Source organism: Pundamilia nyererei, unplaced genomic scaffold (assembly GCF_000239375.1).
Source record: "Pundamilia nyererei isolate P.nyererei 1_Seehausen unplaced genomic scaffold, PunNye1.0 scaffold00034, whole genome shotgun sequence".
NCBI classification, from domain to species: domain Eukaryota; kingdom Metazoa; phylum Chordata; class Actinopteri; order Cichliformes; family Cichlidae; genus Pundamilia; species Pundamilia nyererei.
Window position 1 is genome coordinate 416,554 of NW_005187435.1, and position 16,663 is coordinate 433,216.

Here is a 16,663-nt window from a genome sequence, read left to right on the forward strand (position 1 = left end):
CTGTTAGAGTTAAATTGTTAAATGTTTGCCATTTTTATGTTTACCATTTGTACAGTGTTTTAACTCTGATGAAAGGAATTCCACTGTCCTTCCCCCCAGATTCTCGAGGTTCTGGTGGGGGGCTGTAATGTCTTATTGCAGATGCATCCTATCTGGAAGATCTGCTTCTTTTGATGTAAGCTTCCTGCGTTTACGACCCTTTGGTCAGCAGGAGGTCACACACACACACACACACACACACACACACATCTAACAGATTAACAAAAACGTCATCATCACATCTTATTAGCAATTTGTCATAATGAAATAGTAACTAATAATGATAATTAATAGTAAAAGGTAAGTCCTTGGTGAGTTTATGGGGTGCTTTCAATTATTATGATGAACACTCACACGTCTCTGCTGGGAGGACCTAATAACATAGATTATATACACAGAAATGATCATATTTGGATTAGAGGGTGGAGTACTAACCCTAGCAAGCCTGATTAGCATCCTTCCATCCATGATCTGTGCAATGAACAGACACAGATTTGCTAATTATTGTTATTCAGCCCTGCAGTTGCTCCATGAATAAGATGTGAGAAAAATGAAAATGAAGTAATGAAAAGCACCTGTGGTGTTAGAGTAGAAAGAAAAAGAAATTCAGTTTTGACATGTTTATATATTTTTACTTTCTCTATATTGACTAAATTGTATTTTTAAGCGTAAATATCAAATGCTGTTGTGTAAGTTATACTGAAAGCTTGTTTTTGTAGACTGCTTGGGAAGCTGATCATCAGCCTCCAGCATGTCGTGACTTCTGGGAGGTTGGTAGTACGGGAACCGCTCACCGATGCCAGCTACAGCCTGACTGATGTGAGGACGCACAATCACACACGGTGCTGTATGAAAGTCTGGATTTTAAATGCAAACACTTACCTCTGGTTACATCTCCTTCTTTCTGTAGATCTACATAGAGCTGGAAATTCGGTTTCATCCACTTGAAGGAACCGCAGGAACCTGGGATGGACGGGACTTTCTGAGCATAGATGAAGAAAAGGATGAGTAAGTAATATATATGCTGGACAGAAAAATCTTTTTTTTTAATCTCATCTGCAGTAAAGACCTGTTTTATGAAAGCGGCCACTGCAAGATGTTTTTAGCTTGACTAGTTTTGTTCTTTTGTTCTTCAGATCAACTCTGGTCATCAGAAATGAAGGAGCTGATGACATTGAAGGGTGAGAATTAACATCACTTACACAATCTTTAAAGTGAGCTGACACCAAAGCCGCTCTGTACATAGAATAAAACTCTTCCTCACAGGAGTCTCCGATTCATTAATCATTCAAGCTTTTTATCAAGCAGTCAGTCTACAGTAATGTCAGTTTATTTATTTTTATAGCCCGATGTATCATGCATAAAGATTTAATGAGCTTCACATGCATAATAGCATATTAAAAATAAAACAAAAGAAAATAAATATTTAAAGAGTCACTGATATATTCAAACAAACAAACAAACAAACAAAAAAAGCCCAAAGATACCACAAATACAAAACAAAGAAAAAGAAAAACCAAGAAAATCATCTCAGGCTTGATGATTAATTAATCTCTGCTTCCATCCACCTCGACCCCTCCCTCTGTGGAGGCCATAGGTCTATGATAACATCATCTTCCTCATGCTTTCCCCTCATCTTTCCTTCATTATTTTGAGTCACACTTTCGCTCCTTTTCATGTGTATAGAAGTGGGTATGTTAGAATGAACGTGTGACCCTATGTGTCTGCATGCTTATCTTTGATATGTGGCTTTTATTCAAACTAGGAAACACTTTGTAAGTCAGTGTTTTTTGTTATTATTATTATTCACAAAAGTGTGGCAAGCCTCTCTGACCATTCACGGTGTCTCACTCTAGTCCAAGCCTGTGCACTGCTGGAATAACGTTCCTGTAAATCGTGGTTGAGTTTGTCACTGTGTTTTCGGATTTTCCCATCAGGCAGCGGACAATCGGCCGCCTCGATCAATTGGACAGAGAGGCTCGGCGCCTGGGGCAGAATCTGCTTCCGAGGGATGAGGAAGACGAGGATGGTGATTACGATGATTACGATGATGACGTGATGGACATGGAGGCTTCGAACATCATCTTTACTTCTCTGCTGAGGTAAATCAGGTTACCTTCTCTATGTTATACTACCTGTAGCTTATCTGAGTGAAGTTGAAATGATTACTGTCTGCTGTTTTATGTGTGTGTTTGTGCGTGCGCGTGTGCGCGCAGTCGTTGCAGGCCGCTGTCTAAAAGTTCTGTTGGAGCGATGCCCAGAGTCCAGAGCTTCCAGGTGAGTTCATGCAGCTATTTATTTCTGAGGCTGGTGTTTACAGGACAGGTTCAGGTCAGGGATGCCAAACATGCGGCACGCAGACCACAACCTGTTCTCAAGATGGGTCCAATCCAGCCAACTGCCTGGCTTTGCAAAGAGAGAAACCTGTAGGAGAAGAACTTTTGAGTGTATTTTTGAATATTGGAGTTTTATATTGGAGTTAATATTTTTTATTATCTGTTTTGGTTTATTTCTTTACATACCATGAAACAAAAACACATTTCCTACAGTTTTTATGTAATGGTCTTACTCATCTGGCTACCTTGCCATCAAAATGGGATGCACATAGCCCATAAACTAAGATTTGACAACCCCAATTAAGTAATTTTTCCTCCTTACATTTGCTGGGAAAGTATTAGGAATCTTGTCCCAGGTAGCCATTAATTAAAAGATAAAGTTTGTCTACAGGATAGAGAAATGCTGCTGTAGTCAGTGAAAGAAATCTGTCAGAGTATTTCATAATTAATCAATCATAGATAGAAAATATTCACATTGTCCAAAACACTCCAGTGGGCCAGATTTGAGTCTTTTTGTCAGGCCAATTCTCGCCCCTGTGCCTTATGTTTAACACTAACATGTGCTTTAGATAAAGTCAACAGACAGACCTGGATATCACTCAGTCCTCTATCATTACACACTATAAAGACCATAAATTTGAATTGTGTGTGTGTGTGTGTGTGTGTGTGTGTGTGTGTGTGTGTGTGTGTGTGTGTGTGCGTACAGGTAAATGTGAACATCCTCGAGGCCCAGAAGCTGGTTGGAGTGAACATCAACCCTGCAGTTTTCATCAGCGTAGGAAACCAGAAAAGACACACTGCAACTCAGAAATCCACCAACTGTCCGTTCTACAACGAGGTACAGTGGAGTGGAGATCAGAGCAGAACACAGTAGACTGCAGTAGAGTCCATCACAGTTTTTTTCTGTTCTTTCAGAACTTCCAGTTTGACTTCCAGGAGGCTCCACAGACTTTCCTTGATAAAGTCATAGAGATAAAGGTCAGCTCTATTAATTTTCCAATTGTCTCTCATGATGTTGCCATGGTGACATACTTGAGGGTATGGCCTAAGTGAACACCTGTGATGTTTCTTCCTCTCAGGTGTTCCACAGGCGGACTTTGGCCTTCCTGTTGACCCACATTGGAACCTTCAAGATTGACATATCTACCGTGTACAACCAGCCGGGTATAAGTACTTTTCACAGTGTGGTACTCTGATCCGACTACTGCAGTACTCACTGACCTCTTTTCTCTCTGCCTCTCCAGACCACCGCTTCTACCAGAAGTGGGCTCCTCTCACTGATCCTGCAGATACAAGGTCGGGGATCAAAGGTTATGTCAAGGCCAGCCTCAATGTGCTAATGAAGGGGGATACTCTGAGCATGCCCAGTCTGCCACCGTCCTCCTCGTCTGGAGCCACCGAAGACATTGAAAAGTCAGTTCTAATGCCGTATTGGAATCATTATTAGTCCTCATGTCTTATTCACCTTTATTTCAAACAAGATTAGTCCCTATCATTGTAAAAACAATCAATAATAATCATTACCAATAACATAAAAAACAGAAGATGTAAAGAGAACCTGCCATTTCTAGTCTGATATTTTTATTATTATGCAGGAATTTGTTTTTGTCTGAAACAAGCAGTTTTAGTTCCCTTCACACTCAACCTCCCTTTATACATGGCCTTATTGTTGCCCCTCATAAGCAAACGGTTTGAACAGCAGGTGCGTTGGGCTTCTGTATTCACAGGAAATGATTGTATTGGCTGCACTCTGCTGCTTTCTCTGGCATCATGTCGAGTCCCGACAAGTCATCTCGCTCATCTAGCTCTTGATCCATCACAATTCAGTGATAAAATGAAAAATGTGGCAATGAGGACCTCAAGTCATTCTGTGTTTGAGTAATTCTGAGCAGTGCTGCAGGAGGAGCAGTGATTTTTGTGAATTTTAGCTTGCCATGGTATAGCAGTCCTTGGGCCAACTGAGCTAAAAACTGCCTGAAACTGAGTGTTTAGACCAGTCTAAAGCCCGTTTTTCCCTAAATGGAATTATTTCCACATTTGCTGACCTCATGTTTAAAACAAAATTATTTATACACCCCCTAATTTGAGTATGAAAAATACAATAGCGTCCTTGTTTAACAAAACAACACAGTCGTGAATGCAGAGATTATGACTTAACAAGGCCACCTCAGTCCTAGCAGACCCCTAAAATCAAGTGTGGGCACAAATAAATCAACACCACCTCTTATTGTTCTGGATAATTTACCTAATGGAAGCACTTAAGTATTATTAAATTCTGTTCTTTTGAATTCTTTTGGCGACAGAGAAAAACTGGACTCAGAGTGGTCAAGCTCAAAAAATGATCTTTATTTTACATTTCCGGAAATGGAGACCTGAACACACAAACACACAAGCTCAGGTCTGAAAGCATTAGAAGCCAGCACGGTTATATAGTTCTGCTGCACGTCACACAAACATAGTTTCGATATAAACAACTCCTTCTGTGTTACTAGTTTCGCTTTTTCTGTCTGGTTTCCTGTGATTTATTAATATGTCTCTGCACTAAACTTCCCCTTTCTTTACTTTAGGATTCACTGTGTTTAGATGACGTGATGAGATGGAGTCGTCTGTCTTACTAGTAATTTTGCTCTTTATTCTAAAGGTTCCAGTTTGCTAACTTTTGTCATGAGTTCAACTACTAAACTTATGGGCGCATCAAATCTCAGCAAAACAAAAACGCAGATCTCGTTGTGAACTATTGAATCTGAGATTGATAAAAACATACAGCACACATCATCAGTGGGTTGTGATATTGTGTTTTTCCTGCAGGAACTTGCTGCTTCCTCGTGGTATGCCTTCTGAGCGCCCCTGGGCTCGGTTCCGTGTCCGGATCTACAGGGCCGAGGGTTTGCCCACCATGGAGGCGGGGCTAATGGCCTTTGTGTCTGTCACTGACAGGACTGTATTCATTGACCCCTATGTGAAGGTGACCTTCGCTGGCCAACAGGTACTCAGATATATAAATGTACAAATGTTGTTTGTGGTCTGAGTGCTGGTTCAGAAGCATTGCTGAAACAAATTTTCCTGCATTTCAACTTGTGTACCAAACTTTGGTTTCTGCTATTGTCACATCTGCAAGAAAAACACAAACAGGATGTTCACAGCTTTATAATATTCATAGGTCAGTTCTGGAATTGCATTAAATTTTTTGTGCTCATTTTCAACTCTGTTTAGTTTTGCTAGAGTAGCTTCAGAGATTAAAATCATCCTTACCTACATTTTACTGGGCTTGCTTAGCTCCTCCCCCTTCAACCCAACTTTTTTCTAATTAGTTCATCTCCACAAACAGAAGGTCTGGACAGCCTGCAGGTTGGGCTTTCATACTGACAGCCTAATCTTGACCACATTAGGGATGTTCCTTCTGACTGAATAAATACAGAACCAGGAGTAGAAAGAACTGTCTGATAGTGAATGTTTACAGCAGTCTAAGGCCTCCTTTCAGCTTGAAGGGTTTACTTGTACATACACTGACATCACTATCTGAATTGTTGGCCATGTATCATATATCACAGAAAATAACAGAAAGCAGAATACATGTTTTTAAGTTGTTTTGTTTTTGATAACAATGTTTGGAGTTGTCACATTTCATAATCTTTTTGTGTGTCTGCTTTCAGGGGGAAACATCTGTCGCCACTGCCACCAACTGCCCAGTTTGGAACGAGGAGATCTCCTTCATTGAACAGTTTCCTCCTCTGGCTCAGCGAATCAAAGTTCAGATTCTCGATGACTCTAAGATGGGCGACATCGCTTTGGCAACTCACTTTCTTGACTTGCAGCAGATCTCTGACCCCACCAGGAATGGTGTGACCCCAGATTTACACTGTCTTAATAAAACAATGCATAATGTTTTTTTTCCTTAATTCTATAAAAAAAATGATGAAAAACTTGAAAAACAAATCTTAATCTGCAAAGATAACCGAGTATTTGTCACTTTAACACTTCCTGCTCACTTGTGGTAGGAACAAAGCTTCAAGGAAGCTGTGATCAACGATTAAAAATTGTATTATTGGTAAACTGAAAAGTTTTAAGCAAAGCAATAAGTATTGATAAAATTTTGTTTTTGTCCCTTTTAAATACAGCCAACCGACATTATTTGAAAAATGTTATTTTGAAAAATGTATTATGCTAAAATGTATTATACCATTAATTGAAACAGCAGAATTTCTGTCCCTCCTTTGTCTGCAGGATTTAACCCCACCTTTGGCCCAAGCTGGGTTAACCTTTATGGATCTCCTCAGAACTCCACCCTTGGAGATGTCCACCAGGTAATCTACACCCAGCAAACCAGCATTAAGAAAGGCACTATTTTTGCTCTCTATCTGAAAATAGGATTGAGATGAATATTTGTTGTTTGCCTCATTCAGCAAGTTTAGTTTAGCACAAAGACTAAAAAAGATGGTAAGAGTTCTTCTGGCTTTATCTAAAAAAAATATATATATAAAAAATCTCCTCTACCATCCAAAGTCCCCCCAGAACTAACAATTGTGTTGTCCTTAGACAGAATACTACTACTTTCAACTACTGACAGTTTGTATGCTAAGCTAATGTAACCTAATCAGCTGCTGGTTGCAGTTTTATGCACAACATACACAAAAAAGGCTGAAGTTAGTTTTCTTACCTACCCCTGAAGGATGAAAGCAGATAAATCTCATCTCTAAATTTCAATTTTTAAAAAACTTCCAGGCATCTTGTGGAGTCATCCGCAGGAATAATATGTAGCCTTTGCAGGATTAAAATAATCGTAACTAGAGGACTTCACGATAATTTGTAACATAAAAACATCACTGCTTTCACAATGCTACTTGGAAGGAGAAGAATATTACTATGTTGGGAATCTAAAAACCCGCCCAATGTGTCCCTGTGGTTTGGCAACCTCAATTAATTCAATTACAAATAATAAAATACAATCTCTGAGGGTTCAGGGACAAATTCAGTGCTAACATACCTACATTGCTTAAGACTTCAAAACTTGCCCACCTAGCAGCCCTATCACATTAACATTTGTGTGTTTTATGTGTACATGTGAACTATAGCATGCAGGTCACGGCTTCAGCAGTAGTAAACCTATGCGAATACTCGTTTTTTATGGACTGGTGTCCTACCATGTGTTCTGGGTGGGTGTTTGGTATTACTTTCCAAAGGGAATGTGGAGGGGAAAAATGTAACCATGACAATATGTATACTGATATATCTTTTGTTCACTTCTTCAGGCTTTGAATGAGGGTCTGGGCGAAGGACTGTTCTACCGTGGCCGAATCCTCCTCGCTCTCTCCATGGAGGTCTATTCTTCCTCCTCAGCCATCGCTGCAGACACAGGCTCTGCTGCCTTGGGAAAGGTACCTGAACAGCTGAAACTTCAGTATCAGTCAAAACAATTAGCAAACACTTCAGTTTATCAGCAGTATTTTCTATACGATGTTTCGCTCTAATCAGGATTTTGGATCTCAACAACAACATCATGTAATACAATGTTATTTAATTTTATTGCTGGCCTGATTTCTGCATTAATGACGTTACTAATTCATTTCTGAATCTATATTTTGCCCTTAAAGATGAAAGGAGCCCTGAGTAAGCTGGGATCGAGGAAGAAAAGGAGCAGTAAAAAAGATAAGAAGGAAGGTCAGTCTGCGGAAACTGAGAGAAAATAAACTAAAGTAATGTCTAAGCTGCCAAAGTGCATTTTTTTCAAGAAAAATTAGATCACTGGAGATGAAGGGACCTTTTCCAGTCAGTTTCAGCTCTGTGCTTTTGTGCTTGGACTCACTTTGTGTGAGTCTTGATGCAGACCCCTAGTTCCTCCTCTGACTGATTCACCTTCCAGCGTCTTGTTACCGATTGGCTCACCCATCTCATAACCAAAAGATCTGGAAAGCAGGTGATTGGGACAGCAAAGCTGTGCACCTGACATGACCATAGAAGGGTTATTTACTTTCTTTGACATCATACAGATTCAACAGTTGAAAAAAAAGTGCATTTAGCACAGTCTGAAGCCTGAGAAAAAAAACAGGACTTTATGACCTCCCCCGGTGGCAACTTAATGAGTTTGAAGTAAGAGGAAGTGAATTCAGTTGTGGTGAATGAGAAGAAATTCTGGGGACAAAACTGTTTCACTGATATTCTCAGACTTCTTTGAAAGCTGAGCTGAAACAAAATGTTTTATCTTTTGACACAATATGTTTTCCTTTATTTACTCTGGATAATCGAAGCCAATGACAAAAAGTATAGTTAGGATAAAAAAATAGGTTAACTGTACAGAATAAAGGAATCCACTTGTTTTGCTTCCTTCTTGTAGCAGCAGCATCTCAGGCTGCTAGTGGACCTGATGAGTCAGGGGAGGCGAGTGTTGAGGTACCAGAGGCTGCGACTGTGGATGTCGAGGAGATCCACCCTCTCCCAGAGGTGAGTACCAATTATACTGTGATAGCTGAGAATATTTAAAAAAAAAAAATATACATATTTTTTATTCTGTTTTCAACACTGAGATCAAATTTGATCTTTTCTCATTGTTTTGTTTCTGCTCTTCCCTTCTCTGCATACGTAGAGAAATGAACGACACACTATACATGATTTTTTTAAATTTCTAAATTGTTGGGAATTTTCTGCTCATCACTTAAGGGAAGTTATTTTCCTCCTCAGGGTCTCCTGGGACAGAAGGAGGAGTTTCTGCTGTTTGCATCTCTGTTTGAAGTCACAATGATGGAACCATCTGTAGGAACCAAACCAATAACCTTTGAACTCTCCATAGGTAAATGTGGTGGTCAGTTTGCAGGATATGGGAACTGCTGGTTTAGTCACTGTGGGTCAACAGTTAGATATTATCTTCACTGATAGTTTATCTGATTATTATTTTCTTAGTAAATTGTTGATATCAGAGATTGAGTCAAATCCTGTAAATTGATAGCTAGACAGACCTTCTGTGGTTGTGAGGAAGAAACCACAGATTGCAGTGGCCGCTCTGGTTTTCGCTGCCTGGGGCTCAAATTTCACATTTTATTTGCAACGGTGAATCCTTGAACTCCAGGTACTGATGTGTTTTTCCCAGGGAATTATGGGAAAGCAGTACAGGTTAGGAAGTCAAAGAAGAAGCAGAGCAAGGAGGATCTGAGAAGGAGCAGGGAAGAGCTGAGGAGCAGCAGAGAGGATCTGAGCGAGGAGACTCGGAATCTGCTGGATTCAGAGGACGAGCTGGACCGAGAGGAGGTTCAAAGTCCTGAACCTGAGAACAGATCTGTGTCTGCTGCCATGAGGCCCCAACCCACCGAGTACAGCAGGTAACCTCTGCCCCCTTTAGATTACTAGGACACGGTTCATCACAATTTCCTAACCTTAACTCAAGATAACTTAAGAACATCAAAGATGATTTCTGTTTGGAAAAAGTCTTCCCATCGTTTGTCCATCACTGGGCAGAAGCTCTGCATTAGACAACTTTCTGCAGAAATAAATAAATCACATTGTGATGACACTTCTGATAGATATTGTAGAGTTCATTCTTCAAATACTATAACCCATGCAGCCCATTAACTGAATTAACCAATGAACAGTGTTGATAGAAGATGCATGTGACCTATGTAATTCTCTGTCATCTCACGTCTTCAAATGATAACCCCGTGTCTTTTCCAATACTTCGATTGCCTGTTTAAGGAGATTTTTTTTTATATGTGGCCCTAACATAACTTTCATTATGTCTTTTGGCCTCTAAGGTCTTTCCAGTGTCTCCAACTTCATCCCCCATTAGTGAAATCGAAGCCTTGTTTGTTTGTCTGGAGTCAGTTTGAAGACCACAGCTTTCGTCTCTATCAGGCTAACTGGCTGAGCAAGATGGCAGACAGGCTGGTGAGACTCGATGGATTTCCAATTTCAAAAATGAAATTATATATGTTAAGTTATGCATACAGTGCCATCCGTGCTCTCTCTACTTTTAGGAGATTGGTCTCGATGAGGTGGAAAAACTTTTGAGGAGGCCGAGGAGTAAAGCGAAGCAGCGACTGGACGAGGTGCTGCTGGAGCTCGTGGTCTCCTGCAAGTCAGTGTCCTCCTTCTGAAAGCTGTATTAGAAATGATTCAGTTTAGTTTGTTCTGATCTAACTTTATTTGTCTTTTGGTCTTTTCACTTTTCTAATGTTCTCCCTTCTTTCTCTCTGCAGACAGTTCAGTGCTTTCTCTGAAAAGAGATCTCAGTCGCGTCCCAACAACCTCGATAAATGCAGAAGGAACTTCATCAAGAAGAATTTGGTGAGTGTTCTCATGTCCTTCCTTTACCCATCACCATCTACCTGCCTGTTTCTCTCTGCCTGATTGAATGTCTTACTTTGTCCAGATCCTGCTGGCCAGGCAAGCAGTCAGGGCCAGGCGAAGGATTACAAGACGGACTGCCAAACAGCGGCTAATGGAGAGCAAGAGATTCCTCAAGAAGCTCCGCCTACTGGCTGTAGAGGTCAGAGTTCAAAGAGTGTGACTGATAGTCACCAAAAAGATGTTAGAAAATCGCTTTATGTACAATATGTTGCAAGTCTGACATCTACTGCCCACGCTGGGCTCTCTTCAGCCCCAGAGTACCATCCCAGATGCTTTCATATGGCTACTGAGTGGAAACAAGCGACTAGCTTACGTCAGGATCCCGGCCTACTCCATCCTGTTCTCATTGGTGGAGGAGCAGAGGGGGCGGGACTGTGGCAAAGTCAGCACTCTTTACATGAAGGTAACCATTCAGTCTCTAGTCATCAGTGAAACCCATGATAATTTGCTTTAGTTAAATCCAGCACTGGTAATACCACTAGGGGCAGTTTGTTTTGAAATAAATTCATAAATCAATGAAACCACACAAATCTGTCAAAACTTATAATATTAACAATATAGGTGCGATAAAAAATAAAATAGCAATGATAACATGACAGTAATAATTATGACAAGTCAAAGAACTTTTGTAGAGGTCCATTCTCACAACGGATGAATAAAGTTTGTTTTTCCAACAGTGATCTGATAACAACAACACAGATAATTCACCTCCTCTCATGGTCACGCTCTAAAAACGGATGTTTCCCATTTCATCCCATTTATCTGTCTGTCCTTTTAGTCTCCGGGAGGTCCAGCAAGTGAGATCTTTGTGAAACTTGAGGTCTACCTGTGGCTTGGTCTTACCAAGTACAGCAAAGAGGTCATCAGTTGCCTGCCTGAGGACTTTGTGCCAGTTTATGCGGAGGACATAGGAGAGGGGGAGGAGCAGAGGGGGCTTGTTGATACGGGTGGAAGGAGGAAGCTTCCTCTCGGACTGTCCTGCCAAGGTGAGTCAGCTGAAACGTCTGTGTGTTGGTGGAAGCTTAGCATCGAGGTGAAAAAAATAATCTTATTAGAGAACTAGAGTTTGCAAACATTTAAAGTTCCCTGCAATAAATTAATAAATTTGTACTTCTACATAAAAGCCTCGTAGTTTCTTTTATTTTGACTTGTTGATCGTACAGTTTCAGCTGTTTGTTCATGTTGGTTTTGTTCTTTCTCCACAGACCGCAGGTACTACCAGCTACGATGTCACCTGTACCAGGGGCGTGGCTTGATGGCTGCAGATGATGATGGCCTGTCAGACCCCTTTGCCAGGGTGGTCTTCACCACTCACTGCCAGGTCACAAGGGTAGGTACAGCAGGTTTAACAGTTGTAAGTGCAATGTTTCAAACGTTCCACATTTGAAACATTGAATCGGCAAAATAAAGTAATCATTGAGGCTAAAATGAGCTAAAGTGAGAATTAAGGGTGACAAAAAATGATAATCATTATTGGGTCTCTCTTTACATTTACCTGCTACTAAAGTCATCTGTTGGTCTGTTTCTTTTTTAACATACTATCATGGGATCTTTTATCAGAGCTCGTAAACTTTGCACCTACTGTTTTTGATATGTACAGATGTTGCCAGACACACTCTCTCCTGCCTGGTGTGAGTGCTTGGTGTTCGACAGAGTTCTGCTAGAGGGAACGAGAGAGGATCTCCAACAGGATCCGCCCCTCATCATCATCAACATCTACGACTATGATGCAGTGGTAATGTTATTTTTTTCGTTGTTATATTATTATAAAATGTTATTATAAAATAATGCGCTTCATTTTTTTAAAATAGAAAATATTATCTCACACTTAGTGAGAACTTTAGTTTATAAGTTTATAACGGATTCATATACTAATTTCCAGCTCCACATATATATATACTTGGACTGTACTAAAGTAGCTTTGCATGATAAACAGTTCAAAATAAGTGCTATTTCTCTTATATTTCACCTTGTTGGAGCCCCCCAGCTCAGCTGCTGTCTGACACAAATCTTCCCTCTCACTTAAAGCCACTTTTATACTGCTTGTCTGCTTGTCTCATAAACAGAAGAGTGATAGCTTTTGTCCAAGAGTAGACAAAACTGTTTGACATTAGGCACTTATAGTAGTTTAGCTCACAGGGATTAAGTTCTAAACACTTTGGTTGTCTGTAACTGGAACATCCAACACTGTGTCAGTATTTAAAATAAGGACAGACATAGCAGGTATCCTTTAGCAATCTAGTAGGTGAGAGCTAAATGTGTTTCTGCAGTTGTAATCAGAACTGAACAGCTTTCATAAGTGTTTTTTTAATGAATGGAATCAACAAATTTTCCCTATTTAGGCTCTAAGTGGCTCACTGTCATTTTTGCACAGTGAATACCATTTGATTTATCCAGAGGAAGAAGGTGGAAGAGGACCTGTTAGGGTGGAGGTATACACTGCAGAAGAAACGTGAAAGACAGTAGAAGCGAGACAGAATATATGTGGAAAGGTGAAGATGGAATGAGTAAAGGTAGTGAAGATGAATGGCTTTAAAAGGAGTCAATGATCCAAAACAATGAAGAGAGCGCAAGCAGAGTGGAGTGGGTCGAGTAAGCGTCAGGGGTGATTTGTCACACAAGGACAGCAGCAAGAGTGAAAGGAAAGGTTTACAAGGTGGTAGTGAGAACCGTGCTATCATGTTGGAAATGATAGCACCGGCTGAGGAAGACGCTACGGATAGGGTGAGATCGAGGAAGATGTTCTGCTATGTCGACCTCTTATGGGAGCAGCTTTTTTTAATGAAATGTTTTAGTATTTGCCACATCGTCGATTTATTATTAAGTGATGTCATAATAGCTATTGTGTGTGTGTGTGTGTGTGTGTGTGTGTGCGAAGGGTGGTCCGAAGCCTCTGGGTCGAGCTTTTGCTGAGCCTGAGTTTAAAACCGTGGAGCAGTTGTATGAAAAGCCCCGCCTCCGTTTCTTTGATGTTAACATGGGGAGGGTCTCCGCTGGAGAGCTGCTGGCTGCCTTTGAACTCATCGAGTTGGACTACTCTGGGTTTGGAGAGGTAACGACTGTCAGCCAGTCACAATCTTAAAAAAAGTAAAGTTCATATTTAAAGCGAGGAATCTGGAGTAACAGTCTTTTTTGTTTCTAATCTGATAGAAGATCTGATGACAAATCTCAATGAATTTGGTTAATAAAATTAAAGAGGAAAAAAAGAAAACATGGTCGCAGCAACTAAGTTTAGTTTTCTTTTAAATCAGAAATGTCCTTTTACATAGAGACACAGGTGGTGTGTCTGAACTGATCAAACATAGTGAATACCAAAAACATTTCCCCCTGCAGCCCACTCTCCCCAGCCACGTGGACCCGCAGGAACTGAACTACGATGAAGAGCACAATTTTTACCTGATCCCTGAAGGAGTGCGACCTGTGCTGAAGACTTTCAGGATTGAGGTCAGGCACACATGGACACACAAAGTTTGTTGATGTGACGCAGATGGATAATGTGGACTTTTGGCTTATAGGGCGAGATCTGTGTCTTTGTTTGTGTGCGTTCAGGTGCTGTTCTGGGGTCTGCGGGACCTGAAGCGAGTGCACCTCTTTGAGGTGGAGCACCCTCAGGTGAAGATCGAGTGTGCAGGACGACAACTGGAGTCTGAGGAGATTGAAAGCTACAAGACTAACCCAAACTTCAAAGAGGTGGTCCACTACATGGATGTGGTGAGTTACTAGTTAAGGATGCTAAAGAGAACAATTCTGGTATAAAGAAAAGCAGAATTGTACGAATTCAGAACAGGTGCAAAAATGTAAAATTTCATTTCCTGTCCTGTTTCCTCTTCCTGCTTGTGGTCTGATTAGGAGCTGCCAGAGGAGTTGTACCTGCATCCTCCTCTCACAGTGTTTGTGGTAGAGCATCGAGCGTTTGGCCACCTTGCTCTGGTCGGGTCCCATGTGGTTCAGAATCTCATGGACTACGGCCCGCGTGAGGTTGCTGGGGAGCCAGAGGAGGAAGAGGAGCCCAAGCCAAAAGGTAAGACCTGCAAAATTAGTCTAATGTTGCTCTCTGAAGCTGTTTGCTGAGAATGCAAGCGAGTAACTCGTACTACTCATTTGTTTCCACAAGGTTTCAATAGACAGTTTTCTCAGCATCCTCCAAAAGTTTTTGTGTGTCTTTTCAGCGAAGAAGAGTTCAATGAAGATGGACCCTCTGATGTCAGTGAGGAGTATGGGACTCAGCAACCTTTCAGTCAAACAGTCCAAGATTCCCATCAACCCCTTAAAGCTGGTTAATGTATGTGTGTTAATCTCCCACTGACTTTGCGCTGGGTGTTAAAAACTAGGAACTAGAAAGGTTCAGACATATTTCAAATCAAATTTCAACCATCCACATTTTAAAAATATGTTTAATGTCTTTAGGCACCCCTGAAAAAAATTAGAAATAAGGAGGAGGAGCTAGAGGAGGAGGTGCCTGAGAAGGAGGAGTTAGACTGGTGGTCGAAATACTACGCCTCACTGGAGGAGCTCGAGAAGCAGGTGAGACACTAATTTACCTGTGTACCTGTTAATTTTCCTCATGGACAAAAAGGTTAAATGTTGATATAAATTTCAAACAGAGCCGTGGATACATGTGAGGCTTCAATAATATAATAACTTAAGAATCAATAAAATTCTGCTTAATTAAGACTTTCAACAAGAGACCATATGTTTAAATAATTTCTTTACACCGAACATGTGCAAATATATGTGCTTAAGCTTATGAGAAATAAATAATCTCACTAATTAGGACATTTTTCAGTCGTCCTAATGTTCTGATCCCATCTGCAGGCTGCTGAGATTCTGGAGATGGAGGAACAAGCCGAAACCGGTACAGTTAAACTGCTAAATTTAGTTCAATATTTTACATTTTCCACCCACTAAAAATATTAAATAGTCAGTATTATTTTATATTATTAAATATCAACAACACATCATCTGATTATTTACAAGGATCGTATGTTTAACAGAAAACACATTCTGACATAAAATCTTCTAAAACATGATTTTATTCTGCAGCATTAGGCGTCCCAATCCAGAAAAAATCCCAACAGTCCAAATGTCTAAATATAAAATGTTGATAGATATATAACAGAGAAAGCACGTGTGTGTGCCCATGTGTGTGTGTTTAATAAAATGTTCTTCTTTGCACAGAGGGAGTAAATCTAACCATGGCGAACATTGAAGAGGAAGAGGAGGAAGCCGTGCTTGTGGAGGCTGAGCCTCCCAAACGCAAAAAGATTGCAACACTAAAGGTGTGACTTCACAATCGATCCCCAGCCTGAAGCAGCTGATCCATAATCATAATCTTATGGCCACATTACTAAAAGGAGTCTTTAGGATTCTCTCAGAAAAACAATTACAAACTGTTTTGGTCCCACACTGATATGTTAACTGTGAAGTTGTGAACTTGGAGACCCCCGTTCACTTGGATTGATCCATCCATCCATCCATCCATCCATCCATCCATCCATCCAATCATTCTCTTCCACTTATCCAGTTCAGGGTTGCAGCGGGCTGGAGCCTATCCGAGCTGTCTTAGGGCAAGGCAACCTGTCCAGGATGTCGCCAGTCTGTTGCAGGACTAACACATATTCAGGCAATTTCATAAAATCAAAAACTCGTCATAAACATCTTTTTTTACTTTAACTGTTAATAAGGTGTCTAAACTCAAGCCCACATATTATATTTTGGCTATATTGGCTTTTAGAAAAACACATCTGTGCATTTAAACGCTTACAACAAATACAAAATCCAGAGAACTCACTGTAAGCTTCTAGAAAAATAAAAACACAGGAACATTTGCAAAGCTTTTAGGGTTCCCCAGTTCCCAACCAATCAATCAATCAATCAATCAATCAATCAATCAATCAATCAATCAATCAATCAATCAATCAATCAATCAATCAATCAATCAATCAATCAATCAA

The 16,663-nt window shown here is 40.5% G+C and overlaps 1 protein-coding gene across 1 annotated transcript in view; it reads left to right on the forward strand.

Annotated features, from left to right (window-relative positions):
* fer1l4 (fer-1 like family member 4) overlaps window positions 1–16,663 on the forward strand; it is a 27,041-nt gene that overhangs the window by 3,565 nt on the left and 6,813 nt on the right. Inside the window, exons 2-34 of the mRNA XM_013909963.1 lie at window positions 759–858; window positions 950–1,047; window positions 1,176–1,220; window positions 1,977–2,141; window positions 2,256–2,316; window positions 3,082–3,213; window positions 3,291–3,353; window positions 3,455–3,539; window positions 3,620–3,788; window positions 5,184–5,361; window positions 6,029–6,215; window positions 6,600–6,679; window positions 7,625–7,750; window positions 7,967–8,033; window positions 8,707–8,813; window positions 9,051–9,159; window positions 9,457–9,685; window positions 10,115–10,247; window positions 10,337–10,437; window positions 10,559–10,646; window positions 10,732–10,848; window positions 10,960–11,112; window positions 11,488–11,695; window positions 11,915–12,039; window positions 12,310–12,444; window positions 13,588–13,761; window positions 14,043–14,153; window positions 14,259–14,420; window positions 14,559–14,730; window positions 14,879–14,991; window positions 15,117–15,233; window positions 15,525–15,564; window positions 15,888–15,988. Coding sequence (XP_013765417.1) covers window positions 759–858; window positions 950–1,047; window positions 1,176–1,220; window positions 1,977–2,141; window positions 2,256–2,316; window positions 3,082–3,213; window positions 3,291–3,353; window positions 3,455–3,539; window positions 3,620–3,788; window positions 5,184–5,361; window positions 6,029–6,215; window positions 6,600–6,679; window positions 7,625–7,750; window positions 7,967–8,033; window positions 8,707–8,813; window positions 9,051–9,159; window positions 9,457–9,685; window positions 10,115–10,247; window positions 10,337–10,437; window positions 10,559–10,646; window positions 10,732–10,848; window positions 10,960–11,112; window positions 11,488–11,695; window positions 11,915–12,039; window positions 12,310–12,444; window positions 13,588–13,761; window positions 14,043–14,153; window positions 14,259–14,420; window positions 14,559–14,730; window positions 14,879–14,991; window positions 15,117–15,233; window positions 15,525–15,564; window positions 15,888–15,988 — 4,051 coding nt within the window. The remainder of the gene's footprint in view (window positions 1–758; window positions 859–949; window positions 1,048–1,175; window positions 1,221–1,976; window positions 2,142–2,255; window positions 2,317–3,081; window positions 3,214–3,290; window positions 3,354–3,454; window positions 3,540–3,619; window positions 3,789–5,183; window positions 5,362–6,028; window positions 6,216–6,599; window positions 6,680–7,624; window positions 7,751–7,966; window positions 8,034–8,706; window positions 8,814–9,050; window positions 9,160–9,456; window positions 9,686–10,114; window positions 10,248–10,336; window positions 10,438–10,558; window positions 10,647–10,731; window positions 10,849–10,959; window positions 11,113–11,487; window positions 11,696–11,914; window positions 12,040–12,309; window positions 12,445–13,587; window positions 13,762–14,042; window positions 14,154–14,258; window positions 14,421–14,558; window positions 14,731–14,878; window positions 14,992–15,116; window positions 15,234–15,524; window positions 15,565–15,887; window positions 15,989–16,663) is intronic.